At 30.1% G+C, this 10172-nt stretch overlaps 2 protein-coding genes across 3 annotated transcripts; one reads left to right on the forward strand and one right to left on the reverse strand.

The window, feature by feature from the left end:
• Nucleotides 1–1048: 1048 nt before the first annotated feature.
• On the forward strand, nucleotides 1049–3729 carry LOC106791740 (multiple epidermal growth factor-like domains protein 6; the record flags this gene model as incomplete). The annotated part of the gene is given in 3 exon segments (XM_014757617.1): nucleotides 1049–1186; nucleotides 1818–1949; nucleotides 2038–3729. Coding segments are annotated over 3 exon segments (335 nt in total), but the record flags the coding sequence as incomplete, so codon positions are not given.
• Nucleotides 3730–3758: 29 nt separating this feature from the next.
• LOC106791739 (cold shock domain-containing protein E1) lies at nucleotides 3759–10092 on the reverse strand. 2 transcript variants are annotated; one of them, XM_014757615.1, is made up of 12 exons: nucleotides 10030–10092; nucleotides 8326–9129; nucleotides 7827–8231; nucleotides 7562–7741; nucleotides 7264–7454; nucleotides 6964–7174; nucleotides 6529–6758; nucleotides 6166–6427; nucleotides 5827–6063; nucleotides 5546–5751; nucleotides 4822–5406; nucleotides 3759–4727 (listed from the first exon to the last, which is right to left on the reverse strand). In XM_014757615.1, exons 3-12 carry the CDS (start codon nucleotides 8205–8207, stop codon nucleotides 4559–4561), a joined length of 2652 nt encoding a protein of 883 aa, XP_014613101.1. In that variant the 5' UTR covers nucleotides 8208–8231; nucleotides 8326–9129; nucleotides 10030–10092; the 3' UTR covers nucleotides 3759–4558. The 2 variants fall into 2 exon arrangements, with proteins under 2 accessions (XP_014613101.1, XP_014613100.1); XM_014757614.1 differs by having other exon boundaries at nucleotides 5827–6084.
• Nucleotides 10093–10172: the final 80 nt, after the last annotated feature.

The following is a 10172-nucleotide window of genomic DNA, read 5'->3' on the forward strand; positions in this document are numbered from 1 at the left end:
AAATAACTGATCCTTAATAATTAAATAAAATTAAAATATTAATTGTAACAGTATATATATATATATATATTAACTGAAAACCATATCGAAGAATTAAAATACAAAATTATAAAAACTAGTCATTTGATCGGTCTCTTGGTACCGTTTAATATTAATTAAAATAATTTATATATTTCGTTCAAAAATTAATCGTTAAATAAAAAATATGAATTTTAGTGAATGCACTCGAAGAAGGGATTGCACATCGAGAAGTCGATGATTGATTAGAAAACGTTCGAATCATGAATGAAAGGAAAGGGGTCGTTAAACTTGAGATCGTTGTTTTCTTTCGTTTCCTCGAAGATATAGTGCGAGATTAATAGCTATTTATACGCGGAGAAGATAGAGGCACGTTTCGAAAGACTATAATATCAACTACTACTTGCATAGATATATATATATATATATATAATATTTCTCGCGAGTTTAATCTACGAAATAAACTATGATAATCATCATCATCATCATCATGATCATACATTGAGGTCTCGGTTTACTTTGAATATAATCTTTCGATAACTATTTCTCTCCGATAAGTATTATACTTATTCTTGATTCGTTTTTATACTAGTCACGAAGAAAAATATTATAAGAATAAAACTTAAGCTTCGTTTTCTTTTCTTTTTTTTTTAGCTTAATCAATGATTTTAGAAATATATAATTTTGTTGTTGTTTGAGTCGACTAATTAAGTTTTTCTTTTTTTCTAATTTTACGATAAAAAAATAAGAGGAGAAGAATAAAAGGGAATAATTTTATCCACGCGTGTATATCTTTTATCTGCGAAAGGCCATTATCAATTTAGACAAGTGGGAAGTGCAGTAGCCTGTATCCGGTAGCACAAACAACAATCTACTATATATATGTATATATCTAATTTATAATAAAAATGAAACGAAGAAAAAAAATAAAAAAGAAAGCAAAAATCTAGACCAAGACAATATACACGTAATAAATGCATTACATGGTAATGCTATCACTTATTGTTAATTCTGTTGTTTCATGTAACAGGTTCATTATCAGAAGCATGTGAACTGGATCAGATGAGATACGGATGTCGGATTTATAATGCCCAATGTAGCTGCGGTTATGGTTGTAAGGCTGAATATAGATACGATAGTAACGAAGACTGTAAATTAGCATTGAGAGGTAACGATTGTTCATTTCATTTAATTGTTAACTTTTAATCGCTCGTTTTTAATCAAATATGTATTAAAAATAAAAGTTGATATTTTAAATGAGAAGTAAAATTAGGCCAAGTTGTGCAAAAAAGGGATTTACACAAACTTTTCAATATTAATTAAACACAATCCCATTATAATTTTATCTACAATTATTAAAATTACCAAAGAATTAATACCTCATCAAAAAGAAAGTTTATATAATATTAATTATATTATTAACTCTGTTGAAAATAAATTTCAAATTGATATAGAAATAATATGTAAAGTAAATTATTCAATGTAGAAATAAAAGAATAACTTTTTTTTTCTTTTTTTTATTATTATTATTATTATTATTATTATTATTATTATTATTATTAACAAAAATGTTCGAATCATCTAACCATTGCCAATTGTTTTTCTTGCATAATTTGGCCTAATTCTATCGATCTTAGAGATCTCTTTTATGATATAACGATGAAATAAATTCAGAGATATTTCTAATAATCTCAGTACAAAATAATATTAAACAAAATAAAAAAAATGTTCATTTGGTCCGCATTAAATGTTAAACATAAAATCAATTTTCTAAATTGTTTTTCTCATATTCCTTATAGGCAGACTCAACGATACATGCTACAGATCTAATCCCTGTTTGCACGGTGGCTCTTGTTCGCAAATTTCAGCCGATCCAGGATTCAAATGTCGATGCGAGGGTACAGGATATTTCGGTACACGCTGTGAAAAACGTTAGTATCATTTTAAAATCAAAAAAGAAAAGAAAAGAAAAATTAATCAATAGAAAAATACGATAATATCTAATCGAGTTTTTTACAGCTTGTCCTGCACCCAACAATCTACGTTACCGTGGACCATTTCCCTACGAGTGTGTTGTGATCTGATAATTAAAAATTCTTGCTTTTCTCCCTTTTTCTTTTTTTTTTTCTTATACCATCGAAACTTGCGAATCTGAAATCTTTACGTTTTGACAATAAGTACAAAAAGCGAGTACCATACATAGATATTCTTCCATACATATTTTCGAATAATATACACATCTTTGTACATACATAATAAACATGCGATAACAATATTTTCATATTTTTATTATTTCTTTAAATTTTTTTTTTTTTGTTTTGTTTTTTTGTTTCTAGAGAGAGAGAGGAATACAATGTACAATCATTTAACTAATGGCACAATAAACTAGTTTTTCTTACTCTCTCCCTCTCTTTCTCTGTTTCTTTCTCTCTCTCTCTTACTCACGAGAATATTTTTTTTCTTCAAATGATTCATTCTTTTGTTCAAATTAATAAGTGTTTACTTAGAGAGAGATCTACAATATAAGAGAATAATAGACTTAATATTTTTATCATTTATTCATTAATAATTTTACAATATATGTATGCACACACGATGTGTTGAAATCTATGATTCTCATAGAACAAGCGTATTTCGTTCTTGTTCCTAATTTCCTTTTAATTTTTTTTTTATTATTTTATTTTATTTTATTTTATTTTATTTTATTTTATTTCTTTCTTTTTCTTTTTTTTACTCTTTACGTTTTATTTTCTCACCTATTGCTAATTATATTGCCACGTATATCTCATTTATTGTTTTCAAATGAGAACCACAAAAAAAAAAAAAGAAAAGAAAAAAAAATAGAAAAGAAAGGACAAATATACAAATGAAATTTTTTTTCCTCGCACGAATAATGTTAAATGTTTTTTTTTTCTTTCGTTGAATTTTACAATACTGATTTGATTTTACAACACGAGACTGCCTTAGGAACTTACCGAAATGTATATTATATATATATATATATAATATATATATGTATATGTGTATATATATATATGTGCCAGTAATTATGACAGTGGATTAAGTTAAAGCATTAAAAACATTGACTTTTGTTTTATTTTGCACTACGCTTATTTATATTATAAAAAACATCATGATGTAAATTTGTTTAATTTTATTTTTGGACTTACTTAATATACATGTCGTAATTACTGATACATACATACATATATATATATATATATATACATATATATATATATCATTTAGGACAAACATAATTGGCCAGATATAATTTGCCTTTTTTTTTCTTTTTCTTTTTTTTACAAATTCCTAGGCATTTGTTTAACAGAGAAAAAATGTGATATAATAATTTCTACCAAGAAAATACATATTTGTATGTTTTCTCTATCTCTCTCTCTCTCTCTCTCTCTCTCTCTCTCTCTCTCTCTCTCTTTCTCTCGCTCTCTTTTAATTTTTTCCCTTCCTTACGATGAAATCAATCAATCGTATCGTTAAATTTTGTTGATGAATGATTCATAAAATGAATTGATCTTTTTCCCCCTAGTTAACCGCATGATCGTTCGATCCGTGTCAATTGTTTGTTATTAGTTGGTCAATTAATTATCGTTCATCGATGTATCTTTTATCAAATAGTTTCAATAAAGCTCAAACTGTCCCATTGACGATTATTATTCGAAACAAGTTTCAGTTATGTGTAGGTAGATAAAATAGTCTAAATAAAATAATATAAATAAAGATTGTATCAACATGTAAGTATATTTTTATAAAGACAGACAGGACATTGTCTAAGAACATCAGAAACAAGCAAATTTTTTTTTTTGTAATCCAATGCATTTATCATTTCTCTCATCACGGTATTGAATTTTTGTTTTGTTTTGTCTTTTCTTTTTCGTTACGATATATCTAAGCACGGGCTGTACACAGTTCACAGAACATGTTTATAATCGATCGATTAATCATTACTAGTAATATCGTAATCAAATAACTTTTTTGTTCTTTTTTTTTTTTTCTTTTCCTTTGTGAGATTTGTTTGTACCAATAAACGCGCGCGCCATTATTAAAATAAGTTTACGGTTCAAACTTAACGGGAGTAATAAGGGCGTATTACGGAAATGCTAAGAAGCGTCGAAAATGAATTGAATGAAAAACATAAACTAATTTTTTTTTTCTTTTTTTCAAATGGATTCTTACACTAATTAAAGATCGGGCATATAATTATATCGTCGTTCATAATTACTCCTTTTTTAACACGTTAATATGGCTCGTTGTTTTATTATTTTTCATATGCTTTCCATCTGTCGAAAAGATCATCATCACCACTCATTTCACTGATTATTATTGTTAATAATTATTGTTGTCACATTAGTCTCGATTTGGCAAATGTTTGTAAGATCATGCTTATAATAATAATCTCTGTATCGGAGTATGCGTGTACGTGTGTGTACGTGTTTTTTTGTTTGTTTGTTTGTGTGAATTAAAAACAAGTTATGGTAGATTACAATTTTGTATGAGCGCAATAATTACGCTGTTTATGACATTATTCCTCGATGGCACCGGGGATGTGTTGTGATCTTTCTTGGCTGAACCCTCGTGTACCATCCGGGCCTCTAGGTTGTCGGATTACGGTTAATTTCGGACCCGTATCTTCCAATGAAATGGTACGTAATCGGCTGATTAAACGCTCCGGTCGTTGTTGAACCGCGTCACTGATAGACATTATTACAATATATTACATCAAATAATACAAAATGATTATCATTATTATTATTATTATTATATCATGATGAAGTAATGAATTACCTTAGACGAGTTACATTGCAGGCTGATGATTTACCAGTACGCTGATTCGTAACCAAAGCAAATTCTACTTGATCTCCTGGCTGCAAAGTAGCGTGATCTCGTACTTCGCTCATATGGAAAAAGAGCTTTTTACCATCGTCGACTTCATAAGCGAGAAAACCAAATGGACCTTTCACTGCATCAACAGTTGCCCTTCTCTTTTTCCTGATAGCTACTATGTTACAAGCATGGCCCGCAGAATCAACTTGCAATTGGACAGGATCACCTATCTGCAATAATTCACGCTTGTTGACAAGTCCCATTATACCGAATTCATATTCTTGCGTCTCTTCTTCCTCGTTTGTTGGATTAATCTTGATTAAACCAGCATATTCACTCTGTTCGGGATTTGCGCTACGCAGGGGTCGTGTTACAACTCCGTCGAGTAGTTCACTGACTGCTGTAGGCCTGGGAATACTGCCACGAGTTACAAGCTTGACATAATCAGCAGCGATACATCCACCAGAACCTCTACTGTTGTTAGAACTTACTATACATTCAATGTCGGCTCCTAATTCTAAGTTCCCAGTATCGCCTTCAAAGTTACTACAACGAAATTAGTTATTCAAATTAATGACAAAATTATTTAACGTGATTTGATATTTAGTTAAAGTTATGATCCCCTCGATAAGGTGTTAATAATAATAGGTATATGTAGAGATAAAAATATATTATATTATTTTACCTGAAATGAAAAAATATTTCTTTATCGTGATTGACTGTCTCAATAAATCCAAATCCATCTTTGAGAGCAGCTATAAAACCTTGATAAGCTTGACCAGTCACCTTTTTATTTCCATTTTGTATTTTTTCACCAGCAGCATTCACCATTGATATATCAACGGCAACTAATTCTTTGTTCCGTTTAACTTGACAAATACTAAAGTGAACCTAACATAAACGTAAATATTTGATTAGGTACAATCCAAGCATAATAATTACATTAAATACTAGTCAAAATCTTACCTTATCACCCACTTTTGGAATATTTTTAGAATCGCAATCCTTAGAAAAAAACATGATTACGTTTTGTTGATTATCTTTCGTATACCCGATTAAACCTCGTTGAACACCATTCGTATCTTCTACCACGTTACCCATCAAGTCCTTTTCTATAATCGTTTCAAATTGGACAGTACCGATTGGTAAATGTTTCAATCTGATAGCACTAGGTCGAGTGTATGAAAACGATGATGAAGGATCCTCGAAACAAAATGTAGGAACCTAAATTAAGTCGAGTAACGATATGCAGGTAATTATCTTGTAATTACCTTTTAAATATCGTATATATTATATGCAACTTACTTGTACAATAGTGAATTCAACTTCATCGCCTACAGTAATTTCTCTATCAACATCAAGAACTTCATTGAAATGAAAAAAGAGTCTATTGTCTCTGTCTACGCAACGTATAAAGCCGAATCCATCTTTAAGAGCTGAAATAGTACCTTGTTCTCGTCTTTCACCAGATACAGTAAATGATTCTGGTAAAAGCGATATTTCTGTAGCTCTTTTCAATTGATCTCTAGTATCTGTGGCAATACGAAACTGGACCCAATCTCCGTGCCTGTTCAAACAAAAATTTAAATTCCGTTTCTTAATTCCATTCGCACTTGGATATAAACGAATCTTATATTCCAATGAAATTATAACATATAATTACACTACCTAAGCGTGAAATCTCCTTTTTGATCTTTGTCACCAAATGGAACTTCCACTTCACAATGATCCGAATCTCTATATCGAATTCGTCCAGGTAATGGATCATTGTGATGACGTGCTGCATTACCTCTTTCTAATGGTTTTAAAACCTGTCCTTTTATTACTTCGTTACTAACTTCTTCAAATATAATGGAACCTGGTGGTAATTTAGTAATATTACATGCCACTTCCTTGCCCTGTACAAGATAAACAGTTACTTAGTTTAATCAAAATTACAATAACATTTATCTTTAAATATATTCGCTAATTATACAGAATTAGTTATCTAACATTTATATATGAATCATTACTTTAAAGAATAGGAAGAATAATATATCAGGTTCGGATGTTAAATAATTCATTATGCCTGTATAAAGCATAATACTGCAACAGGAGTCTTACATTTCGCGTTTGTATTATAAATTCAACATCGTCTCCTAATTTAAGTTCTTCTTTCATGGATTTTGCTTCACTGAAGTGAAAGAATATCTCCTTAACTACATCAGCACGTTCAATAAAGCCAAAGTTTTCTTTCATTGTACAAACTACACCACGATAACGTACTGGATGTGCTGGATTTTCCAATCGTATATGACACGCACCCAAATTTCCTCTGTAATTAAATTCATTAAGTTATTCTACTAAATTGATAAATTCAAAGAGAAACTATTGTTTATTATAAATAAATATATTTATTTATACCGTTGATTAGTAGCCATTTGAAATGACACTTTATCACCAGCACGCAAAGTGACGTTCCCTTCTACATCATCTTTGGTATACGGCAAAAAGAAACACTCCCCTCGATTTTCATAACTAATTCGACCTTGTGAATCACCACTGGCTTGTAACTCTGTCGTCACGTTACCAGTAACTCGTTCTTCGCTTAACACCTATAACAAATGATTAAATAGTCACTCCAAAAGAATTGATATTAATTTTACTTTAAGCTTCATTGAGCATCTAAGAAAATACTCATCCATTTACTACATGCACTTACCACTTCGGGAGCAATTTTACTGACAGTACTAGCAATAGGTTTGCCTGTTCTTCGATCATAAGTCATCTCAAATTCTACTGGATCCCCAATTTTTAAATGTTCTATATTTCCGCTAAACTGGCTAAAATGAAAGAATAATCTTGCCTGTCTTTCGCAACATTGTATAAATCCATACGAGTGCTATAAAAAATATTTCAACGTAAAAAAGGATTCAATGCTAAAACTATGAGCCAAATAAATGATACAAATTATATAATAAACTTACTAATAATTTTTCTATTATACCAGTTTCACGGGTTCCCTGATTTGCAGACTGATCTTGGTATGTGGTATTATTGGTAGCAGATTCACCAGCATAACCTGCATTTCCTTCCATATTTGTTAATGACCCAAAAGAAAATCTTGTGGCTCCGTAAGTGGTAGTAGTAGTAGCGGTAGTGGTAGCATTTTTACCACATCCAGGAGGAGAACCCATATAATTATCACCGCTATAGTTAGTACCATTTCTATAATTGTTACTTGTTTGTTGCTGAGATCCTGATAAAACTTTGGGACTCGGTAGAGCCATAGACTTGTAGTCAAGTATTGCCGGGTCAGAGTTCATGATTGGCGGCTGGAACGTTTTCCACTGAGGATTGTTGGACATTGTTTTAAATTTGCACAGTTTTATCTATAATGTTTACGTATAATTTTCCTTTTCTCTTGAAATAATTATTTAATTCCTTTTATTTTCACTTCTGCTCCACCATAATATATATACTTACATTTACAAATTTTTAGTCTTTTCAATCATTTAAATGTTAACAGATATCAGATAAAATATAGATATCACAGAACGGTTCTTGGTACTTTATATCTTTGTTCACTATTATAATGTTATAAGAACTTAATGAAGAGGAAGAGAGGCTGTTTAATGCTGTAGAATCGCAAACTCCTCTGTAATCTCCTGTCTTTCGTGATAGACAAGAAACACAAGAGAGATAGTTCCACAATATTTTACTTTACACCTGTCGTGTATTGCTATTTGAACGATTTCAAGGTAGCTCCGTATTCTAGAGACACCTCAAATGTGGATATGAATTTTCTATTAACCAAGCAGAGCAACACAATCTCAGCCGCGATCACTATTACAGTCACTATATGGCTCACCTAACTCTTTCTCACAAGTTTTCTTGTGTACACAATATACAAATGAATAATGCAGTAAATATAGATTACGAATTAGTATAAGTACAAAATTCTTAGCACATCATATACTGCTGATACTTTCCACGTGTGTATGTTTTAATATAGTAACAATTCTTCGATAGTTACTCAATTTAGCGTGCACTAGAATAACCGTGTTCTCTTTAAACATCAGTCATCCTTTATAAAAGGAGTAAATCAAAAACATAGGAAATTTAAACAATAATTGTTGATTTGAAAATCCTCAGATGTCTTCAATGCGTGCTGAGTGTGATTGTGTTTTCCAATATTTCTATATTAACGTTTTTTTTCTTCAACTTTTAAATGTGAAATTTACAGTGAGCCTTGGTTTCAAAAATGTCCTAAACTAACAATTACACAAGCTGAAAGAAAAAACAAAAACCTGATCAATAAACGTACTTTATCAAAACTACTTTAACCTACTTTAAATGCTACGAGCTTTGTTACAACATTTGTATCATTTATTTAGCAATTACATTTGTATCTTAAATATTAAAATCACATTATGGATGAATTAACATTTCATTTAAAAGATCCGAGTAATTAAAAACTGATTTAATTGGATAGTATGTCTTAAATATCAATTTTTACTTGAATCCTTATTAAAAGTTCCTGTCTTATTGTTTTTCTACAATAGATATTAATTTCTCTTATTATAATAAATACATAACCTATATGCATTACCTATTAACTAAAAAATAACACAATATTAACGTTTTTATATATATAATCAAAATCTGTAATCGTGTCATGTTTTTTTCCTACATTATTAATATTCTTATTTAAAAATCAAACATCATGTGCTTTGTTTCTTATTATATTAGAAGCAAACATAATGACTTAAAAACTGCTCTTCATCGAGCCGATATATGAAAACTTTATTAATAACTTTTAAACACTTTGGATAGTTTGAAATAGAATATGTATACTATCGCGGTTGAATCGATTTAAGAGAAATAAAGAAATGATTAAATTCTCTAAATTATTATTTATGAAGTTAAATATAGTTTCACTAATCGAAAAATTCATCTCATTAATTTATCCCGAAAAACAGATCGTCGAGATATCGTATATGCTTGCTAGTTACAAGATTCTAATTTTTTATAGTCCCTCAATTTGTCTCAATAATGTAACACTGCCGTTGTTAACTCATTTTAAAGAATATCAACATCATAATCGGAAATGTCAATTTTTTATCTTTTTAGATTAATTCGTAACAAAGCTCGTAATCTTACGGCGGTAGAAAATTTTACAAAACTCACCACGACACAGCACAGCACTGACGACATGCCGCCATGTTGAATGTCAACATTCAGCATTCACACACAAAACAGGAGTAACTGCGGCAAAATCTTCGTCCACAGCCTACTGGTTGCTTCCTTACTTTAATTTCGCCTGGACTAAA

This window comes from Polistes canadensis, unplaced genomic scaffold (genome assembly GCF_001313835.1).
Source record: "Polistes canadensis isolate GaletaPanama2010 unplaced genomic scaffold, ASM131383v1 scaffold_338, whole genome shotgun sequence".
In the NCBI taxonomy this organism is placed as follows: domain Eukaryota; kingdom Metazoa; phylum Arthropoda; class Insecta; order Hymenoptera; family Vespidae; genus Polistes; species Polistes canadensis.

Bases quoted from the DNA above. Each gene is read 5' to 3' on its own strand.
- LOC106791739 (XM_014757614.1), bottom strand. From the start codon at position 8,207: ATGTCCAACAATCCTCAGTGGAAAACGTTCCAGCCGCCAATCATGAAC. The intron at 5,752-5,826 runs GTAAGATTTTGA...CGTTTATGTTAG, and splicing joins TTCCAAAAGTGGGTGATAAG to GTTCACTTTAGTATTTGTCA. The intron at 4,728-4,821 runs GTAATTCATTAC...AATGTCTATCAG, and splicing joins TGCAATGTAACTCGTCTAAG to TGACGCGGTTCAACAACGAC.